The following is a 24371-nucleotide window of genomic DNA, read 5'->3' as shown; positions in this document are numbered from 1 at the left end:
AAGTCTATTCTTCCTATGCTTTGAAAAATAACAGACATTGACTTCAAGGATATTTCCCCCGCCCCTCCATCTTTATGAGGTTTATTTTGATATTTTATGTTCAAAGCCCTTAAATTTTATGACAACTCCTTAGGATAAAATTGCTTAAAGTTAATATATTCACCACTTTCTTACTCTATGCTTAGCATGAAATAAGAAGTAAGTGAAGTAGTAAACATGTTCCTTACTCTGGAGAAACTTGCTATCTAGTTGAGAAAATAAGGAAAAAATACTTCAAAGATCAAAAAACAATAAAAGCCAGTCAAAATGAATGTCATTAATCTACTTGATATTCACAATAGATAAAAAAAATTCAAAGTAAATTTAGAATTTCAAATTTTTAACGTTCATTGTATACTTCCTCTCTGAGAGATTCTTCAAAGGTCTAACAACATTTTCCCTGCTTTTGCATTAATTTCTCCTAGTAATTTGACTTTTTTTCTCTCTCTCGAAGAGAAATCTTTATTTTGCTTCTTAAGCATTAAACATGTTAAGACTATTTCTAGATGATAGATATAGTCAGTCATTTAGTTTCATTTTATCACTAAATTTAGATATAGGATATTAATGGTGGCTTTTCTGTTATAAAATATAACCTTCAGTCACCCAAAATTTGTAGCTCATTCATTATGTGCCAGGAACTCCCAGACTGCAGAAATACAACCATTCATTATTCGTATGTACGTTCATTCATTTGTGAATACAAATATTTATTGAACAGTGTGTACCAAGCATTTGAGTATGAGAAGACAGGAAATAATAAAGAGAAATAAGTAAGATACCAATGATAGTAGATGGCAATAGTGCTAGGGAGAAAAATGAAACAAGTGAACAGAGAGCGGCATTTAAATAGGATGCTTCACTGAGAAGGTGACATTTGAACAAAGCTCCAAAGCAGGAGAGGCAGTAAGACAGGTGGATATCTGGGAGACATTCTAGGCAAAGAGAAGAGCCAGTGCAAAGGCCCTGCCTGAGGCAAGACTATGCCTTCCATAGCTGAGTAGAGTGAGTGAGGCTGAGGTGATGGGAGATGAGGCAAGGTAGAGTGAGGTGGGAGGCGGGTGGTACAGTGTGCAGGACCTAGCAACCTATCGTGATGACTTTCGCTTTCACTCTAACTTAGGTGGGCAGTCACTGGAGAGGTTTCCAGGGTCCCTCTGACATCTGTGAAAGAGGGGAAAAGAGGAAGCAGGGGTTTATTCCAGTTTAGTTTGGAGACAGTTATTTGCAGCCCGAGGTAATAGTGGCTAAGAGCAAAGAAATAGTAATGGTGGAAGTAGGGATAAGTGATCAGATTTTAATCTTATGTTGCAGAGAGAATGGACGGAAGTGATGAGGAAATGGATGTGAGGTGTAAGATGAAGGAAAGCCTTTGGATGACTCCAAAGTTTTTGACCTGGGTAACTAGACTAAGGGAGTTAATTTTACTGAGATTGGGAAGGCTGCTGTAGGAATCGGCTATAAAATAACATTTCTTCCATTTTGAAGATTTTTGTTTGAGATGGCCATTAGACAACCAAGTTGAGATGTTTGATAGGCAATTTGAATATCAAATTCAAATTGGTGAAGCAACTTATTGTTCCTATCACAAGAGTTTTTGAATTTCATTTACCCCTTTGGTCCGATAGTGCTTTGTTTCTACCACATTAAAGTACAATTTACTTGCGTGTGGGCCTGTGCATTCACCATATTGTGAGATTTGCACATAAAGGATCCATGTCTTTAATTTTTTTATCCTAAGCAACTCGTCTGGCCTGTTTGTATTTACTTGCTAAATATTTGTTGAAGTTAATTGTTCTAGGGGGAACTGATTTAGGAACTCATTCTGTGTTTTGAAAATTAGCTACATATTACAAACATATTAACTGATTATTTTAACATTTGTTGAGCATCATTCAAGTTCCATTTTACATGTACTATTTATATAGAGCATAGTTTCTGTTTCCAAGTTTATATAGTAATATAAGAGCCCTGAGCACTTAAAAAGACACATAAAATGAATGGAAGATACTATTCATTAAATGCCTTAATAAAGGTATAGATAAGAGTCTGACAATTAAATGTCATTTATCACTTTGTCAAACTTCCTAGGTCAGCTTTCCCTGGGAAACTAATATAGTTTTACCTGGACAATGAAGTGCTTCAATCAGGAGACCTACAAGGAGAAGATATTCTAAGTAGATGGAATGAAATGGGCAGTAATACCTGTGGGGCAGTTCTGCAGCAGCTTTTGTATCTAATGAGTGGATTGGCTACAGTGTAGGACAGTGGAAAAAGCATAAAAAGTTGGACAATTAAGTTCGTGAACACATCCTAGAAAAAGTGCTGCATACCTCATTGCTGAATATCACTACGGTCACCTTCGAAATAGTCCCCTTGTGAAGCTATGCACTGACACCAGCGCCTAGTCCACCCTTCAAAGCAGTTTTGGAACTCTTTTTTTTCTGGAATGGCCATCAGAGCTATAGTTGTATTACCCTTGATGTCCTGAATGTCATCAAATGTCTTCCTTTCAATATTTCCTTTATCTTCAGGTAAAGAAAGAAGTCATTGGGGGCCAGATCAGGTGAGTAGGGAAGGTGTGCCAATACAGTTATTTGTTTACTGGCTAAAAACTCCCTCATGGACAGTGCCATGTGAGCTGGTGCATGGTCGTGATGCAAGAGCCAGCAATTGTTGGTGAAAAGTTCAGGTCGTCTAACTTTCTCACACAGCCTTTTCAGCACCTCCAAATAGAAATTTGGTTAACTGTCCAGTTTGTACAAATTCATAATGAATAATCCCCCTGATATCAAAAAAAGGTTAGCAACATCATTGCAACAAATTCACAAACTTAATTGTCAGACCTCATATGAGATAAAGTTGTATTAGGAGATGCTTCTATGCACTGTGTGTCAGGAGATATTTGGGTTCTAGGACAAGTGGTTTTCACTGTGTTTAGTTAGCCTAGGAAACCTCCAACCGTGTTTTGAATGGTGTAATTTAGGATTGCATTTTGGAAAGATTTCTAATAGTTCTGGTGAGAGAAAACTGGGTCCTGGATTAAAGAGAGGGATGAAATGCTATAGAGCTTATTAAATAATGTACTAAATACTAGATTTGATAACTGCTAGGGGTTATCTGAGGATCAGAGGAGCCAATGATATTGTGACAGTTTTAGTCTGGGGACTAAAGCCTTTAATAGTAGCAGGAAGGTTAGAATGAGGCATTCATGAAAGAAAGATGATAAATTGGTTTTGAACATATTGTACTTGAGTATCCAGATGGAAATCTTCTAAGGCAGTTTGAAATTCAGAACCAGAATTTAAGAAATGGGTTGAAACTAGTCATACAGATTTGGATATAGAATGTGATTATCAAAGCAGCTTATGTACAGAACAAGCATAAAGTAATCCCTCAGTGCTTTTATACTTTTACACACTTCCTCCTTGTCGTTCACTGTTCTTCTGTGAATACATATAGAAAATAGGAACTTCTACATAATAATTTAAAATGTAGCCTTACTAGAACTTATTTGTGAAACAAAGAAAAGCAATCTTCTAAGTTATCATTTCTATGCGTTGTTATCATTTTATGTTTTCATACGGAATCATTGGAAAATATTAGTAGATTTTAATAAAAACATCTTATCAAATATCTTGCAAATGTATTTAATGATAGATTTATTATTTTTTATTTATATAATTTAATGGGAGTCCATTTTCTTTCAAAGCCAATATAAAATGCTTTGGAACATTGTCTATAACCCTATAGACTGGCTCAAGGCAGTCCATGCTGTAAACCTAATTGTTGAATATCTTTTTAAAGGTAAGGAAATTAATTCTTCAGAACACATGTCAAGATAAATCACCTTTCACTTATTTCTGCCTGATGAGTTGTCTTATGCAGAACTTATGCAGATCTGGGACATAATTAGAAAATGAAGGATAACTGCAAAGGAACAAATGTGAAATAATATTCAGAAAGCCATAATAAACATTAGGACTCCTCCTCCTGTTGGATAAGCGTGTGGATGCTTTTTTTTTTTTTTCCTGGATATCCTCAGACCTTAAAATAATGGACATAAAATAGCAGTGCTTTAAAAGATTTTAAGGTGGGAACATTCATAAATAGATTTAGTTATTAATTTTATAGTCACTAGGTTATTCACTAACCAAAATAATCATATTTTTCTAATAATTAAAACAAATCCTCATTTCGTTATCTTAAAAGAGATCATGCATTTTCAGTGTTAATATAGGCTTAGATTTTTCAGGTAGAAGTTAAGGGGTTCACATTCTTATCTCTGTCAATTTTCTAATTTACAAATGAGCTGAAGCAATTAATCCCTTCCAGCCTCCTGTATTAATTACAGTCTTAGGAAGTTTCCTTTTGATTTTGTAATTTTTTTGGGTCATATTTTCACTGCGTTTACTCTCTCAGCTTGATGCTTGTTGACACGCTGATTCATGTTTTAGTCTGCTACATAGCTTTTATTCACCTAGAGGAATGAGTACAAGGAGGTCACACCTTATAATCAGACTTGCATTTCTAGTGTGTGTAGGCCATATATCTCCTTTTAATTTAATCTCTGAAAAATGTACAGGGATTTCAGCAGCTAAGCTGTACAAATCGATAAAATTTATAATCAAGGCTGTCTAATCTCTAAACCTAATATAAAACTGCACAACTATTGATTACATGTGAAGGATCTGCCAGCTGTTAATCATGCATGAAAGCATCGAATAAATGGTGGCTTCAGAAAAGGAAATAGACAAATACTCATGAACCTGGCAGTACTTACCTTTCCATTCCCCGGAAGCAAGCATGTTACCAGACACTCGCATTTTATAAAATCAAATTCATGTTAAAGTACGTCAATGGCCATTATCACTTTTGGAGTTTGTATACTGTAGCTTTTTTCTATTATGATTTAGAACTTTTTCTTCTTTCTTAAGAAATGTGACCAAAAGGAAATTATTCTCCTTACTCTATTTCCAGAAGGGATGAAATAAGGACGTAGGTTGACGTGTTAAAATCATAATCTTTGTAAAGAGCAAAATGAGCCATATATGCTTAAAAGATCATAATGCAGATGTTGTGGTTTGTTGTTGCAGGGAGGGGAGGCGGGAAGTCATGTCGTAAGATAGCCTCACTTAAAATGGGCCCTCTTAACATTTCATTAACTAAGTACATTTTATAATAATTTTCCTGATTTGAATTGGGTGACTCATTAAAGTACAGGTCTAAGATATTTATAAGAGAGTTATGTAGTTGAGGAAAACATGTACTATTTCTGCATCTAAACAGTGTTACAGGGATTTATATACTATATACATAAATGTATTTTTTTCTGTCAGACCTATCCATTCAAAAGTAAAGAAATTTAGACTGTATTGCAGATTCACTTTTATATACACCTACAAAGTCATATTAATATAAATAATTAAACTTTTAATAAATGTTGTGTTGCAGCAATGGAGTAGGGTAGTGAAACACTACTACCTCAATTATTATAGCTTTGAATAAATTAGTGGCATGTCTTATCACTCATAGAGTTATTAATGCAACATTTAATATATTAGTGTCATGGGGGCATGGAGAACGGACTGAACCTGCCCTCCGAGAGCATATAGGAAATAAAACAAAACCAAATTCATTTAAAGTCATTTTTTTTTAAAGCATATACTGTACTGCCACAGTATCTGGCATATGTGAAGCACTTCATAAATGTTTGCTGTTATTACAAAAATAATGCTAAATAAGCAGGTAGTGGTTCAGCACAACCTATTAATAGATAAATAGCATTTATAAAGTATTGGTCTATGGAGTGATCACTGACATAATCTTCACACAAATATTAAGTAATGTATAAATGAGGAGGTTAAGAATAGGGATTATATCAAAATATTGAGCAACAACTGGCCACAAAAATCTCGTAAGATAGCATGTATTGCTTATACTCCTAGAATGGTGGACTAGGAACCTGTACTGATCTTGGCTGGGTCAGAAATCTACTCGTAGTCTCTTTTGACTGATCTAGACTGACCTTTGCTAGTAGTACAACTGAGACAACTCAGCTCTGCTTTATATGTAGCTCATATTCTAGAATTGATGGTGAAAGTATAAGAGCAAGCAGGAGCGTAAAGGACTTTTTGAGATACAGCCTGAGAACTAGCAGGCCATCACTCTCTGCCTCATTCAGCTGACCAAAGTAATATCACAAGGCAAACCCAAAACCAAAGGATGAGGAAATAGACACCACTTCTTGGGTGGGAGGAATTGATTGCAAAGTCACATGGCAAGCAGTGTGAATAGAAGGAGAGGTGAAGAATTGGACCCATCATTGTAACTGCTACACAGAATTAGGTTCTTCGGTTCTATTTCCATTAGTTCTTGAGCTTAAAACATTAAAATTATTTGTTTTATTGTTCAGAAACAAAAACTTTCCAGGCATATCCTATGGGTCAATGACTGTGCTTGGCATACAAAATATTTACTTTGTTTTTTAGGACATCCTAAGAAGTAGGTCATTTATCTTCTTTTTAGGGATAAAGAAGGCATTGAAAATCCTCGCTCAAGTTTTGTTATTGCTATATATAGCACCTCTAAAGTCATCTTTTTTTATATACAGTATATTATGAAGATTTGATTTCCATATTTTTTAGCATTATGTACAAATCACTCTACTTTTTTGCATCTGATTAATGGTTTTGCTATTTTTTATTAAAAAATCTTATTTATACAGTAGATTATTCCTTCTTTTTTTCATAATTTAAGAAAATGCCTTTGTTTCTATTTTACGTCTCACCCAGGTATAGGTATTTGTCTATAGAGAATACTTTATTTTTTTAAGTTTTATTTACATTATAAAACATAAATGGGATATGCAATATTAAAGATAAATCAAAGTGGATTCATTGATTGTAATTGCATTGTTTCTTCCAACACAGTCTAATATTACATAAAACATTTTAAGTGAAAAACATTAAAGGGTCTCCAAATTTTCATCTGCCCATATTTTGAGAAACAGTTTTCATGATAAGACATTCAGTAGGATTTATCTTTTGGGAAAAGAATTGTCTTTGTCTTTTTGTCATGTCACTTGGGTATTATTCTTTAAAAACCAATTGATTTCCTTGACATTATTGTAGAGAGGATGCAAATGTTAAGTTTATTAGAATTATCTGATGAACTTCAGTGAGACTCTTGAGAGCAGTAAAGATGACTTGTTTTGTTTTCATTTGAGTGTATGCTTAGTATTGTTCTGATGCTGCTGGCTCAATAATTACTGTGACTGCAGGATTGCTGAGTGAGCCATGCACCCCCGTCACTCTATGTCCCCTGAGTCCAAGCATATCATTTCAGCAACACAGCCATAAAGCCAAAAGAGCTGACAGTTGGCTTGTGATTATTCCTGGACCTGAGGCTTCTTCGTGTTACAGTACTAATCAAGTCATCTCACCAACTTATCATTAACTCAAATTGACCCTTGGGAGCAGAGATGAAATCTTTTTTGGCAAGACTAATGATGTTATAAGACCGAAAGGATGCGCAGTGTAAAACCTTGGTTATTCTCAATTCTTACTAGAAGAAAAGCAAAGATACAAAGCATCAAGAGGGAAAAGTAAAAGACAGTATCTTCCAAAGACTTGAAGTTTTTTCATCCCCTAAGGGATGTTGATGTTTTTTGTTTTGTTTTGTTTACTTTTTACTTTTTTTAATTCACCTTTGTTCAAAAATTTCATCTCAATTATTATTTTGTTGTGGTGGTTTTACACTCACAAATATTTTATCTGGCAGTCAGAAAATTCACTTGTGTTTGTTTTTATAAAAGAAATGGAAATTGTGCTTTGCAGTCAGCTTCTAGGATTTCTGATGAAAAGGCAGCCAAGAGCACGAAGCTCCTGTCATGCTTGAGTGTTCTTAGTTTGTGTATCTTTGACAAGATCTTTCTTTTTTTCTTGGCATGAGCTTTGGGACGTCTTCTATTTTTCTCTGACTGACAGCCGGATAATAAGTTTTATCATTAAAAACTGATTCTAGGGAAATATGATCCCTGCCCTTGATTCTCTTGTAGCTGCTAAAGCTTTTGTTTTCACAATTCTTTCAGAATAACTAGAGATGATCACTACAAAAGGACAAGGATATTGACCTGTCATGTCACATGTTATTTAGCAAGTACCAAAATATTGAATTCCCTATTATCTGTTATCTAGAACCACTTATTAAGTCATCTTGCTGTTGAAAAGGAACTCAAAGTCAACAGATTTTGTCTGTTCATGGTACATTTATTTTTCTTAATCTTCAGATAATTATTAAGTAGTTCTTTTTATCCTAGTAAGTTGAGCTAAATATTTAACATATAAATTATTACAGGCATAAACCCCATGGTGGATCTATTTACAGTTAAATGAGGACAATGATATGTTACTTCGTTATTTACCTGCTAATTATGTAATACTGGTCATAAATCTGATATGTAAATTTTCTGTCATTTGTTTTTATTTCATTTTGATTTCATGTAGCCTTTTTCACTATAATAACTAGGAAATGGATTAAAACTTAAAAGAAATGGAATGGGGAAAGTTAGTAAACCTGGCTGGTCAACATTGGGCAGGGAAGATAAACTAGTTAATACATTTCTCATTGCATATGCTTTTTTTTTTAAGAAGTGTTTTCCTAGGATTTATTAGCAATGAAAGAATGAATAAAAGGGAGCTTTATGCAAGTTTTGTTGTACATCTGTCCACAGAGCACTTAACAAGAGGAATTAAGATTCATCATTTAAAGGGTAGAATGGGAAAGGACTAGATTTTGCTTGTACCAGCGGTGCCAAAAGCATGCATACAAGTGAACACTTTGGTCAATGTTGCTCAAGCAGTAGTTCATTGTAATCAGAAGTGTCTGGATGCTGATGGTAACCACTTTGAGCACCTGCCTGTTGTAATTACAGAAGTCAAACGTGACTTGTATTCTTCTTTTGTTATCGGTATATATTGAGTATACAATTTTAATAGTTTTTTTCTTTTATAAAATGTGTATAATTTTTCTGGCACTCTCGGTATACATACGTGTATGCATACAAATGTGAGTGTATCTGTATATATATATCTGTGTGTGTTTCTGAATATGCCCCTAGGTGAGAGTGAAATTATATTTTAAGTCACTATTTTAGTAATAACAGCATAATTTTCAGCATTTATTCAAGGCACTGGGAAAAAATATAGATTTTAAATACCAAATTGACTTTGTAGAATGATTCTTTGCCTCTTAGAAAACTATTTATTTCCATAACTCTTTGTTTGTCTATATCAGTTAATAAAGTATTAGTTGCTGAAATTATGATGGTGGTTTACACACCAGGTATAGGATTTATGAAGCTATTCTTTTTCTGATTTTTAAATGGGAGTTTTTAATGTAAGTTATATCATTGTCAATGTAACCACCATTTAAACACAGAATATCAAAATCCTCACTCCAAGTGAACCCTATGTATTTTTTACATAATACTTAGTGAATATATCTTTTGTAAACTCTTAGAATTGTAAGATTTGATGATGTAGAGCTACTCTGTCTTCTCTGTGGAAGCTCTCTAGGTATGATTTTAAAGTTGTATTAGAATGCAGGGTAAGTGCAAACTGAATAGAGGGATAAATTGAAAAGATGGATGGGAGAAAGCGATGCCTTAGAAAAAGAGAAATTCATAAAGGGGGAAATGTCAGATTCAAAAGAGGAATGTATGAAAACAATTACCTAAATACTATTTCTGAAAGCAAAACAGAGGAATAAATGTGTATTGATGTTTGCTTTTATTGCTGTATGGCAAATTTTCATTCTTATATTCCAGGTATTTTTTGGGGGAAATCTTACTTTCTCATTCTAGATAGTTTTAGAACAAAGTATGGCCTAACTTGAAAATGGTCACTAAATTGTATCTGATTGTTGCCTAGCAGGCAGCAAAATCACTTTTATCTGGGAATCTTAGGATGAATCTAACTGTAACCCCCTGGTCAGCTGGCAGGCAGTGGTGCTGAAGACTGTTTTCAGACTAACTAGACTGAACTAAAAGTGTCTCCTGTGCCTGGTAAAGGAAATGTTAGCACAGAGCTGGACATATAAAGAGATTTTTTCAATGATTAGAGAGCCACATCTTTCTTGCAGCTTGCTTACAATACTTAAGGTAAAACACAGACAACAAAAGTGATAAAATAAGAAGACGATACTGTGAACAATCTGAAGATTGACAGACAGCTTTTAAAACCTAAGCATTAGATTCCACCAAAGATTAATTTGCATGTACATATATATATGTATTTTTGCAGTTTTGAGGTTTTTAATTAAATGGCCACCACAGGGTATTTCCCATCACACATTAAATACATTGAACTGGATTCCAATTTGGGTTTGCCATCTGTGTACCAAGTTGATTATTTTTTCATAACTGAGATTTTAAACTCAGAAAGCAAAATCTATAAAAATACCAAATTTGGCTCTTTTGTAGTTCTTATTTTTCTTCTTTTTTCCCCTACTGATTTCCATTTAGCAACAGCATTGAATATCTGAAATGAGTTATGGGAGGCCCCAACAAAGCCTTGATCTTGGTCTTTACTTTAATCTCCTTGTCAAATCAATGTATTAAACTTGTGCTATGTATTGTTTTGTTGACTGTGTAGACTTTGCCATGACCATGACTTTCATAGAGTAATTATTTTGATAAAGTTAGATGATTAAAGTTAGTCTTGCATGAGGGAAGAATACACTTGGGAAGCAGTGATGGATGGACTCCAGACTTTGGAGTGTTTAGTTCTGCCGTCATTTTCCAGTTGAATGAAAATTCACCCCCCAGTTTGGTTTGGGTGACAATGAATGGATTGTCAGACCTGAGTGTTTCTTAAAAAAGATAGAAAGACATCAAGAAGGATAAAAGACAGTGTGAATAGCCACATGTGTTCTTGCAATTTTTCTCAGATATTTTTCTGCTTTGATGAACAACATCATTACTGAAGTAATAAGTGTTCATTAATATCTGCATCATTTTTTGTTAAGTGGAGGTTTAGTGTTACAATTAGACTAATTAGTATACAGCATAGCTTGGTGACATGACAAATCATAGAGCAGAACATGTTGACTCTTATCCATTTTGATATATTGGCTAATTCACTTGCTCAATATGATAAAAGAAGAGATGGGGGATTTGGCGATAACAACAGCAACAACTACAAAGGTTTTATGGCAACATTTTCAGGATTTTATTTTCCAACATGTTCCTGAGTACTATGAATTGTTGGCATTTTACATTTCACTTCTTTTCCTGTTGGTAAATCATAGCCCCTCAGCAGAATCTTCAAGAATAAAATCATGAGTAAATAAAGAAAATTAGCATAAAAGGTGACTTCCAGATTTCTTTGGTTTACACAATATTGTCATGCTCTCAGTGTTTTATTTTTCCAAGATTATTCACTGTAAAGTTGACAGCTATCTGGGCGTCTTCCATTTATTTTTCAGAACCTATGCGAACCCCAAAAACTTTAAAGATTGCCGAGATACAGGCAAGGCGCATTGCTGTGGACTGGGAATCCTTGGGTTACAACATTACTCGTTGCCACACCTTTAATGTCACTATCTGCTACCATTACTTCCGTGGTCACAATGAAAGCAAGGCCGACTGTTTGGACATGGACCCCAAAGCCCCTCAGCATGTTGTGAACCATCTGCCACCTTATACAAACGTGAGCCTCAAGATGATCCTAACCAATCCAGAAGGAAGGAAGGAGAGTGAAGAGACAATTATTCAAACTGATGAAGATGGTATGTTCGAATTTTGTTATTTTTAAAACAGGGGAATTATATAACAGGAATCATGTAAATGCTTAGTTTTCCCTGGAGTGTCCAAAGTTGAATTGGATTATGATACCTGCTAAATACTCTTAATAAGGTTAACTTTGGAGTTTTACTTTAATAAAAAAGCTTAACACTCTTCAGAGAAGCATCATACGTTAGGTGAAATGCACTTCTACCGGTTTCTGTTTTCATGAGATGTCAGAGAAGTAGCAACTACACTAAAAGTTTAAATAAAGTTTAGTGTGTTGTTTTTGTTTTTTTATCAAATGTTCAAATATAATTTTCACTATTCATGACACTATAGTAATCGTCTATTGGCAAAATGCACGGTGATTTCTAAGGTCCATCCCTTGCTAAAATTCTTGAATAGCTTGTAAGTAGTGCTACATTTTTATTTGGGTTTCAGAAAACAGGATGTAATTCATACCAATGTGTTTCCAGTTCCCCTCAAGTCCTGAACTTTAGACTGAGATGTAGATTTTGATGACTACCAAGTATGAGATTGCTACAAAATAGGTCAACATACCCTAGTTTCTAGAAATTCTATAACTTCAAGCTTTCTCACTCTGAAAAGAGGAAATGACTCTGGTTTGTCCTATTGTTTCTGTTGTAATAAAGGAAAGTAAGAGCTCTTTAACCTTATGTAGCTCTGACTTTGAGCTACATCAATATTATTCTGAAATTATGCATGGGGTTATTCTCAAATTCCTAAAGTATCAAAGAATAAACCTCACATTTACTTATGATAAATGTACTTTTGTCATGTTTGAGGTAATCATTATGATTACCTCAGCTTTCATTTGAACTTGAACCTAATTGGAGCCAAACAGTATTTTAAACAACAAACCCTACTCTAATGCAGAAACACACACTCATATCAACCTGCACACACACACACACACACACACACACACACACACACACACACCACCTCAATACATGCTTATGCAAGAACGAATAGTTAGCATAGTTATTTCATAGGTGGGAAATGGGAAATCTAAGCATAGATTTAACAACCTTGAAAAAAAAACCCTCTATCTCATTTCATAAGTTGGGATAAATATTAAAATATCTGTATTACACTAGACATTTTAGTGATAAGAATATACTCGCATATTTTATTGCCTGCACTTAAAATTTTTTAAAAATTCTTAATTGGTAATTTCAGACCCAATTACATGAGTTTTGTGCTTCTTTAGCTATTCACTCTCTAATAATATTATTCATTCTTGTGGTTTCCTTTGGTATGGTGTTTTTGCTTGGCTTTCTTTCCCACAAACCAAAGAATGAAGTCAGTTTTATACAATCATTTTTTATATTTCATTAAGTATTTAAATGTATTTTAAAGTACATATATAATTAGATTAATAATTAGGAAGTGAGTTGTTAAGGAATTTTAAAATTATGTCCTAAATTGATTATACTTATGACTATATTATTTTTTAATCCAGAAACAGTTTTGTAAAAGTAAAATGACATTATTTATTCTAATTTCAATATTATTTTCTATTCTAATTTTATTATAAACTCTGCTTTGAAGCATTTTTTTATTAGTTTTAATGATATCAAGGTGCATATTATTATTTCAAAGTATGGTCTCAAACTAATTCCTTCTTTGAGGGTTTTTTTTCTTTTGCTATATATATATAAGATTAAATGATTGAGGTATATACATTCTATGGCATATTTACAAGTAACTCAGTCTTCAAATCCACCCAAGCAAGTTCCTGTTTCTACACAGAATGCTTGATGTGTCTCGATGTTCCTGAGGGGGGCATAGCATATCTAAATCGTAATCTATGGCTGTGAAGAGCAATGGATTATGATGATCTAATTAAGCCAATCTCATTAAATTATTGCTGCCCTATCTACATAGAAAAATAATAAATTGTCAGCCATCTAGTAAAAGAATGTAATTTCATGAAAAGAATTCTGGGGACATCCATAAATCATGACAACAAAACTAGAAAGATTTCCTACCAGAACCCTAAGGTAGAATTTATATTTAATTTATTGCATACATTTTTTAATGCATGAGTAGAATTTTTTGTATGAGATTTTGTTTTCATTTTCTATTCCAGCATTGATAAAAATCAATATTAAGAAGTCAGCTCAGCAGAAAAGCCTGGTTTGGGCAGAGTTTTTTGCTAATATGGAGCTATTTTTGAATGCACATTTATTATATTTTAAAAGTTATAATGCTTATTTAATATAATCTTGCCCCACCCACATTCATTTTCTTTTCTCTTTTTTCCATTTTGTGAGTTACATTCTAAAGGTCTTTCTTATATGCAAAAAAAATTAGCTGAAACAGCTCTCAAGTAAATCGCATGAAGGGGAGTAAAAGTCAGCATTCTGTTTCCATTAAAAGTTGTTGATGTGGAAATGTGAAGTGACATTCCCTGCAATATGAAGATTGCCACAATGATGATCTCAGTAACTTTATGTTGTCTGAACACAAATTATAAGTATAAATAGATGTCGGTACATAGACATTGTCTCCCTTCAATTGTAGAAAGTTACTGAATATAATTTGTCTGTACCCATACCCCATTGCCCCATTTGTTTATGTTTGTGTTTTGTCATTCACCTAAGGGTAGTTCTTTCTCTGTCCACTCTAGTTTTCCCACTGCTATTTAAATAGTGTGGCACTGTCGTGACCATAATTTTCCCACGGGCTTTCCAATATATATATATATATATATGACCTGTAGGTTAACAAAGAAGAGCAGAAAAATACACTCTAGAGAGACTACTCTCCAATGTTATTGCTCAATCAATTCAGAATTATGCAAACATTAAAAACTACCTCTATTTTTGCACAATTTGAAATACAGCCCTTCCATTTCATGGTATTTATGGGCCAAATTGTGTTTGGTAAACACAGGTACCAAACACATATATACCATCAAATAAAAATTTACTCATTAATTGAGGTTTTGCCTCCTCCTTCCCCCAGCAGCCACCTTCTACAAGAGGCATGGAAAGGTGAAGGAATATTGTTTCCTTCATTACAATTGTAAGCTTATGTCATTTGAGTAGAATGGAAACAACAGGTACTCTCTTGGAAAACAAACGAATGCCCATGGCAGCCTCACACATTGCACACTGGGGCCGTCAGACCTCTCAGCTTTGATTAACTCTACAGCCTGTGCCAATATTATAAACTGAGTAGCGGGTAGGGGTAGTGGATGTCTTTGTTTAACTTCTCCCTGAGCCCTCAACTGACAGATGCATGAACAGATCATATGAAGGTCAGTGCTGACCTGTTTTCTGTTTATTGTAGGTTCTTTCCTTTATGAATTCATTATTAATGTTCCAAATTATGGTGCTGTCCCATAGGTCATCACATCATTCATCATCCCTTTGTAGATTGAAATAAATCTTACTCTTTTGACATATCATTCAGAATTTCTTGATGCTGCTAGCCACGATGCAATGCATTTCCTTTGATCCAGTGATTTTTAATTTATTTCAATCTTTACAAAATTGCTTTATGCTCTGAAACTACATTTCTAGATAATGTCATGTGTGAAGTTCACTGAAATGTAATATTAAGGGAAAATATTAATTAAAACCATACCTCCCAATATTAGGTCAATATTTTCAAAAGAAAACATTTTTAAGCAAAGTACAATGGAGAGGATTTACTTTGAAACATTAACATTTATGTGAATAAATAACTATATTTAAATAAAATACATAAAAGAAATATATACGATAACAAAAGTATCTTGTATCTTGCTTTTGTTTTTGTCAATAGGAGCTGACACATCATTCATTGCTGCCATTCAGTATTGTTGGTTACATTAACATTTGCAAATGCAGACTGGAATGAATGTTTCTCAAATCTTGTCACACCTGGGGACACTTCAAAACTAGTTATACTGATTGTTGAGTTCAAAACAAATATGATGTTATAAAATGGTTTGATTCTTAGTTTTTAAAAAGTGAATTCATTTAAAAGACAGAAGATATGATATTTGAACCTATTCATTTTGTTTCTTAAAAAATTGTAATAATCAATGTATCTTTTAAATTATAGAAAATTTAATAACTATAGCTATAAAAGTCAGATTGACTATTAGTAGGCATTTCAATTCAGTGCAATATAATTTGCCTTTAGAGTCTAAAGAGTGTTAATTATTATTACGATTCATTATTTTCTGAACTTTGTTTATGGAGACTCTTTAGGGGCTTATAATCTTCAAAATACCTTTCAGGGAAATATAACTGTGTTTATGGAACAAATTACAAATGAGATTTTCGTGTTATTAGAGGTATACAACAGAGAAAACTACAGAATTTATTCAACTCTCTAAAGTGATAGAATATTCTTTTGAATAAAAATAACATTGCGGTTGTACATTTTTTGCATTAGAAGCTTATAGAGTTACTTTAGATTGCCATATATTAAAGTCTGAAAACGGGTCATGTAAGATTGTTTTCTTTTTAAAGACACATTTATATTTATTTTGTGTATTTTTAATTTGGTTTATCTGGCTTACATGATTTACTTTTGCTGTTACTGATATAAGAATTCTTACAACCGAAATGTATGTATTTGTAGTGCCCGGTCCTGTACCAGTCAATTCTCTTCAAGGAACATCCTTTGAAAATAAGATTTTCTTGAACTGGAAAGAGCCTTTGGATCCAAATGGAATCATCACTCAATATGAGGTACTGAGAGAACAAGGGAGTGTATTGAAGGGAGAGTGAAAGGAAAAGGTTAGAGGGAAATAAGGGGAAAAAAGTAAGTGAGGATTAAGGGAATAAAATCATTATTAGCTCTCCTCTGTTTTACTTTCCATTCCTTGATCCCAAAATTTAATATAAAAACAAACATTGACCTAGAATTTTAACATTCTTAAAGTAAATGTGTGTTTTAGTTGTTGTTCTAGGGAAGCAGGATTGGCCTTTTCAAACAGACTTAAAGATGGTGATAGAGGGAATTTTTATAAAATGAAGAAATTATATTTCATTCTGTGATTTAGGGGAGACCATTGAAAGCATTAATACCAAAAAGCAAAATATGTTATAAACCTATTCCAGAGATTTATCTCAACTTGGAATATAAATTATCATATTTTTAAATGTGAAAAACTGAAAAGAAAGGATCATTTTAATTGTACTAAGGTATAGTTTTGTTCCTGCGTAAGTCAGTGTTGATTACAGCATAAAATGCTTAAATTTGTAGTGGCTACAGAGTACATGATGGGAATGGGAATCACTAGTGTAATCTTATAATCTGTGACTATATCAGCATGCTTGAGTACTGTTGATGTGAAATATATGTAACTTGGACAATATATAGATTAAGTTAACTATAACAAACCTTTGTTGAACGCTGTCTTTGTTTCATATGCATTAAAATATATAACCGTAAGATTATGTATTCATAGTTAAGTATATTAATTTATTTTTGATAGGAGAAAATAGATGTATATTGGTCTAATCAGATATAATTCTAGGTATATCTGTGGATGGATAGATAGATAGATAGATAGATAGATAGATAGATAGATAGATAGATAGGCAGACAGTCGATACAAAATTACAGCTAAATAACCATATCAAAAGAGATGGAAAAGACGTGAAAAAAAATGTGATTCATTCCATAGTGATGGCCTTGAGTGACTTATATTGGATATTTAATAGGACATGTATTTCTTAAAACAGGTTAGCTACAGCAGCATAAGATCTTTTGATCCTGCAGTTCCAGTGGCTGGACCTCCACAGACTGTATCAAATTTATGGAACAGTACACACCATGTCTTTATGCATCTCCATCCTGGAACCACATACCAGTTTTTCATAAGAGCCAGCACAGTCAAAGGCTTTGGGCCAGCCACATCCATCAATGTGACAACTAATATCTCAGGTATGCAAATAAATAAAGGATTTTTTTTTTTTTAATAGCATGTCCCAGGAAATCACATATACACTAAGAGTAGTTCATTTCACTTATTGAATCTTTTATGTAATTTATGATTGAAAGCACTTTAAATAATTATTTGAATTTAGATTATTCTTGTTTTTATGTCCAAGACCAAATACATCTGAAAGTTGTTTTAATTGACAGTGGTTTTTTAAAAAAATTACGTTATATCTTTATCAGAAATCTTTTAAAGTTTATTATCTATGCTAACAGGCCTATAATACTTTTGAGGAGTTGGTAATTTATGGTATCATACCTTTACTGTAAATGGATTTTATCAAAGAATTTTAAAAGATCCTTACTTTACTATTTTAGTACCATATATCTTATCTCTCTGTTCCATTTTTCACTGACATTCTGGTAATTATAATAAACAAGTATGAGCTTTTCTTTCCCTTTGAAATCTAACACAGATTAATATAAATTTCAGAATGGCAATGTGTTAAGTTGATAAATAAATATAATTAAGTTTACAAAATTTATGCTAGTAATTTCATAGTTTGTTTGCATTTGAGTAGATTGTTTACAGATGTGATTTCTCCTATATAGTCAAGTTATCAATTAAACCTGCCTAATTTTTTGCTAATATTTAGCACTGTAAAATGCCCTAAATTTACAGCAGCTCATGTAATGTTTTATATTATTTGTTTACAATTACTAAAATAAATATATATGTAACTGAAGAGTTAAAATTAAAAAAAGTCAACCACTTAATATATTAAAATTAAAACATTAAAATTCTAATTTTGAATTTCTAAGTTCTTTTTGTTTATGTTTATTTTTATTATATTTCTACATAGCATACATAAATGGTGTAACACCTCATTAAAAAATGTCGACCATTGTTCTGAATTGCTAAGGAAGCATCAGAAGGAAGCTACGCGCTTTTTTTAAGTCAGACATTTTATTTGAAAATGTTTTTAATGTAACACAAAACTTTGAAAAATTGTATCATGAAAAATTAACTATGGTTTCAGTATGAGCTATGGTTCCTTTGTATAATATTTGATTTATATTAATATTCTAATAAAGAAGAATATTAAAGTATTCATCATGTTAGTAGCAATGTATTAAATTTGCTAATTTATTTCCTGATGGAACCATTCTAAATCATCAATTTAAAATACTTGTTGAGTCACTTTACTATAAAATATGACTTTGTGATATCATAACATAGTCAGACATGTTTCCTACCCTCTTGAATTAGTAGTAGTGCTATAAATAAATAAGATCCTTCAGCAGAGATATCTACAAAATTTACATAAATTGTAAAACTGATAGCATTGAACAAATGGACATTATTGAGAGCCATATGATGGTTCTCACATGTTTTCTTTGTATTGAATAGACAATTTATAATTAAACACTGAACACCCATTTAGCAAATTCTTTGAATTATTTAACTGCCGTTTCACTCGAAGCAACTTATATACATGGTACTTGATTTGTACTTTAAAGACAAATATAGTGATTGCTGCAGTCACTATATTTTGGAAACATGTACTAATCAAAGCTCGGGCTGATAAAATTTATAGTTATGTGGTTCTAAGCATCACTTGAACTTTTAATGTAATTTATTGTTATTTATCCATTGAGTCCTGTAATTATATTCCTTAGCATTTTAAATAAACATGAAGTAAATTTATTGAAGGAATGATGTTTGGGGGCATGATTTATATGTATGTGTGTATGTATGTATAATACGTATATATAATATACATATACATAGTGTGCATATATAATATCTATTGATTCTACTTCCTAAATAACACTCAGATAATTTGCCTCTTCATAATGTCACTATTCCTGCCTTTCTATCTGGACCATATATCTATATCTATATGTATATCTATATATACATATATATATTAAACATTTTATGTTTTTAACTTTTTTAAAAATTTATTTTAAGTGTGTTTTTTCTGGACCCATCATCTCTAAGTCAAGTAGTTGTTTTAATCTAATTGTGGAGGGCGCAGCTCACAATGGCCCATGCGGGGATCAAACCGGCAACCCTGGTGTTAAGAGCATTGCGCTTTAACCAACTGAGCTAACCAGCCACCCCTGGACCATATTTTAAACAGATCATTGACATATCTTTTTAAGGAGTATCCTTGCCTTCAGACTTATATTGCTTCAATGTATTTTTATATCAGTCTTTATACAACATATATTTCCTTCTAAAATTTTAATTTTTTTTTAAAGTCTGATATATTGTATCCAGAGGGATAAAGCCCAAACATCCATGCGTGGGTAGCATTTGGGGCTCTTCATTGTTTAGCTCTTTCCATTCTGCACTCCTGTCTATGCATGAACATAAAGCTCCAGGCTTAGCAAACTGCTTATAGGTGTTGGAACATACCATCCCTTTTCACATTAGGTGTCTTCAAACATCCTGTTTCCTGTCTCTGGAATTTTATTCTATGCTTTCTCTTCCTGATGAGTTTTTACCCTGCTTTTAACGTTCAGCTCAAAGCATCACCTAAACTGTGAAATCTTCTCCGTTTCATCTTCCCAACACCCAACACTAATTTAGAGTAGTGGTTCTCGAAGTGTGGTCTTCTAGAGGGAAACCCTCTAGAAAAAGACACTATCAGTCCCCCTCTTTAGAGCAATTGAATCAGAAACTCTAGGGAGGAGGGGCAGCGATTTGTACTTTAAGAAGCCCTCCAGGCACTTCTGGTCTCATTAGTTTGAGATCCACTCATTTGGCAAATTAACGTCTTTGTCTTTTGGTCACCTAATATTTTGCTATAATTTTTTTTATAAGACTCTCACTCTTAATAAACTGTGAACCTCTACTTTTAATTTTATAAATGTCAGACCACACTTCATTTTTATTTATATTTATGGCAATTATAAAATTTAACACATAGTATGTATTCAATAAATGTTCAATGAATGAGTGAACTACTTAAATTTATTAGATGCCATTGGTTCTGTAATTCTGATAATGCACACATTTTACAGGTTATATACTCCTTTAAACATCTTTCTGCATGGAAATAGTCAAAAACATTTGAGGTTGCTTTTTCACCCAGTTCGTGATTAGAAAGTCTCCACCTCCCAAACATTATCAAATATTTTGAAAATTTATGTTTCTTCTTTTCAGGAATCTAGCAACTAATGCGCTAGTTCATGATAAAAACAAACAACAAAAAAAGTTGCCATTCGCATTCACCACACCTCCTTGATGTGTTTCTATGGCAACTACACTGGTGAAAATGACCCAGGTTCTAATGGGGTCATTTCACAACCACTAGATTATAAACAGCACTGCCTCACCAGGCAGCCTTTACCTCAGTTCCTGCCATTCCTGTCTCCACATCTCCCCGTGCAATTCCTCAACCAGATTACCCGGAGTCTCCACAGTTATCATCTTCATCCCATCTCATCATTGCTGATGTCAAGGTCTCAAGAAACTAAACCCTAAAGCATCTTCACAAAGTGTTTGGAGCATTTGTCACAAGTTGCCAAATTATAGTTTATATTTCAACAATTCTTGGCTTTATATCTTCTGCTGCCTTAGGTTCCCAGGGTTAACATTCAGTGGTGTATGTTAGTCAACAAAATAAGGTAGATTTTAGATAACTAAGTATTACATTGATTTTTCCTTCAGCCAGGATGATTTATTCATCCTGAACTATGGTACATTCCTGTTAATTGATTGAACCTTTTTTTCTTTTTTTCTCATTTATCACTCATCAGCTCCCACTTTGCCTGACTATGAAGGAGTTGATGCCTCTCTCAATGAAACTGCCACCACAATAACTGTATTGTTGAGACCAGCACAGGCCAAAGGTGCACCTATCAGGTAAGAGGGGCAAAATAATAGTTAAAGCAAAAAACAGCCAGTAGGCGGGATGTTTTCTCATAGCTGCTTAGCAGCCAATGTAGTCAGTAGCTCGTTTCTAAGAGATGGTCATTTGACATTGACTGTCAGGTTTTATTTCTGTTTTGTTTTGTTTTTGTTTTTCATTTGGACAAAGCTGGAAGATAGACTTGTAGTTAAGAGTAGAATTCTAAGGGGCTTTTTGCGATATTCATGAACTGAATCAGTCACCTCACTGTGCTATTTGATTTAAGAGCTGCTCTTTTTTTCCTCTAGTCCTATTTCATTTCACTTCCTCTATTGGTATCTATGGTATATGAGCCTTGAAGGTATTTGTCAAATATAGAATGAGAAAATACCTCTGGTCCAATGCATTAAGTCTGTTCTGAATAATTTCATATGAATGATTGAAAAATAGGAACCTTTGAGGAAATAAAAGGGGACTACTTATAATGAATGTAGCCTCCATGACCTTTTAATTCCTAAATTGTTGCTTATCGTGAATTCCATAGTAAATACTAAAATTCAATTTGCTAGTTCCTTTATCTTTCCAATACTAAAATCTTCCATATTACCCTCCACTTGCATAAACTTAGAAGCCATCTTATTGTCAGGGATTGAGTCAAATTATTCCAACCATTTTAATTTATGTATATTTGTGATTAGATAAGTATTTAAAACTTAGCGCATTTGCATTTCAAATTTTTTAATTTTTGTAGATACTTTTGTTTTTATACTTCTACTGAGAAATAAACCAAGACATAAAAATCAATGCTGGTATTTCATAATTGAGTTTTCTCAAGTAGTTTACATGTTCATTTATTAAGAAATAAAATTAATTTTCATTCTATGTGTAAAATAAATACATTTGACCTTATAAGCACATGCTACCCATTCAGGTAATCCTACATATCACTGGAGTGAAAGAAATATTTTTAATTAAGTATATATAGATCTATACATATAGATCTATAGATCTATCTATATATCTAGAGATCTATATAGAGAGATATCTATAGATATAGAGATATATAGATATAGGTATATATAAGAGAATCTGAATTCATAAGGAAACTCTTGAGTCCTGTCTAGCTTAAAATCATGGGAATACCACACCACAGGAAAAAAGAGATGACTGAATATACTTGTAATAAAAGTACTTAAGAAACATTGGCTACTTGAAAATGCAAAGTAAGTATAGAGTGCTATTCATGAATCAATGACCTGTGAGTGAGTCTGATTGCCGATCCAAAGGAGAAGGTGAAAATGCCTGCATTCAATATCTTTTCCTATTGATTAGTAATCAGGATCATTTACATGTTCCTACCTGTGATGAAATTTACTTAGTAGGTGTTTGATTCTGCTCCTGCTATTTAAATGAGCTGCCGTGTACTTGCATTTATGTTTTAAGTGTTAGATATTCAAGTGAATTCAGCTTTACTTAATATAAGCAGGAAACTGCACAATTGTGCTATAATGTAACTTACACTAATTATTTATTCATTTAATTAATTTATTGCACAAACATTGATAGACCATGTATTATGTGATAGGTTCTGTGCTAAGCATTGTAAATCAAAGATAAAATAATCACAACAAAACACAGAGCCTGGATCCAGATTTGTCCTGGACAATCAGAAGTGCCTGCAGCCTTCTAAATCCTTTGCTCATAGTCAGTGTTCAGGAACTTAGTTGAATTAAGAAACATACCATCAATAATACATTTTTAAAACAAAAATCTTTCTTCGGCTTTGTTTACTTATCACAAAAAATTTAATTACACAGAATTCACATAATCTGAATTGATGGTTATGCAAAAATAATCCTTGAAAATCATGTATCCTCTTCCTCTGACACAGGCATACATCTCCTTGTATTTGTTGGAAAGACATTTGACCTTTTCTGGAATTGAGTCCAGTGTGTGAGAGCTCTAAATTTTACACTTTGGAGATTAGTGCTCAAAAAAAATAAATAAATAACTTTTAAACCTGGACTACTATAAGAAGAAATAATTAAATGATGTATACACAAATATGTGTTTTAAAAGAATGTTAATACCAGGGTGGAAATATCTGTTTTCCAACTGATAATCTCATCCCATCTTGTCCATCTTTAGTTTTTTGTAATGATTGACCAGCTGTCTGGTATCACCTTTAGGTGGAGGCCAGGTGGCAGAATGACTGGCGTGGTCAGGCAATTTGGCCTCAGATGAGCCTTGCCCTCTTTGCTTTTTGAATCTTTCAGGATGTAGTCCTGTCTTATTTCCACTGACCACATTCCTAGCTTAGGTATTGTCACAAGTAATTCAAGCCTTATTTTGAAGTTGATCTTGTTCAGTGCTCTAATTTCTTAGAAAATGAGGGCCCAAGTTGTAGGATTTTCAAAGCATTGTATTTATGGTCTGGTCCTTCAAATCTTTGATTGGATCTTCATTTCTACCTTCAGAATCTTGAAATTCTTATACTTTCCACCCAATGTCTTCTTTATTTATGTCAGCCTAGCAGACTCTCTTCTTTGCTAATGCTTGTTGTCATTTCCACTCTATGGCCCATCTCCTCCCCTCCCAATAAAAGCCATACCTATTTGTCCCCTTAGCTAAAACTCCCGAGAACATCCATCTGTTAGCTTTGCTAGCATACGCTCTAAACACAAGGTTCTATCTTTCCCTGTTTTCTAGCATAACTAGTCTCTGCCAGACTGTGTTTCACCATCCATTTCTCCAAACTCCATGGAAATATC

The 24371-nt window shown here is 33.2% G+C and overlaps 1 protein-coding gene across 14 annotated transcripts in view; it reads left to right on the top strand.

Moving 5' to 3' along the window:
• PTPRK (protein tyrosine phosphatase receptor type K) overlaps positions 1-24371 on the top strand; it is a 505373-nt gene that overhangs the window by 392105 nt on the left and 88897 nt on the right. For all 14 annotated transcript variants that reach the window (XM_019729452.2, XM_074333558.1, XM_019729449.2 and 11 more), the window contains exons 8-11: positions 11527-11829; positions 16433-16542; positions 17542-17743; positions 21509-21614. In XM_019729452.2, the coding sequence (XP_019585011.1) occupies positions 11527-11829; positions 16433-16542; positions 17542-17743; positions 21509-21614 (721 nt within the window). The remainder of the gene's footprint in view (positions 1-11526; positions 11830-16432; positions 16543-17541; positions 17744-21508; positions 21615-24371) is intronic.

Source organism: Rhinolophus sinicus, linkage group LG05, assembly GCF_036562045.2.
Source record: "Rhinolophus sinicus isolate RSC01 linkage group LG05, ASM3656204v1, whole genome shotgun sequence".
Classification (NCBI taxonomy): domain Eukaryota; kingdom Metazoa; phylum Chordata; class Mammalia; order Chiroptera; family Rhinolophidae; genus Rhinolophus; species Rhinolophus sinicus.
This window is presented reverse-complemented; position numbering and strand designations above follow the sequence as displayed.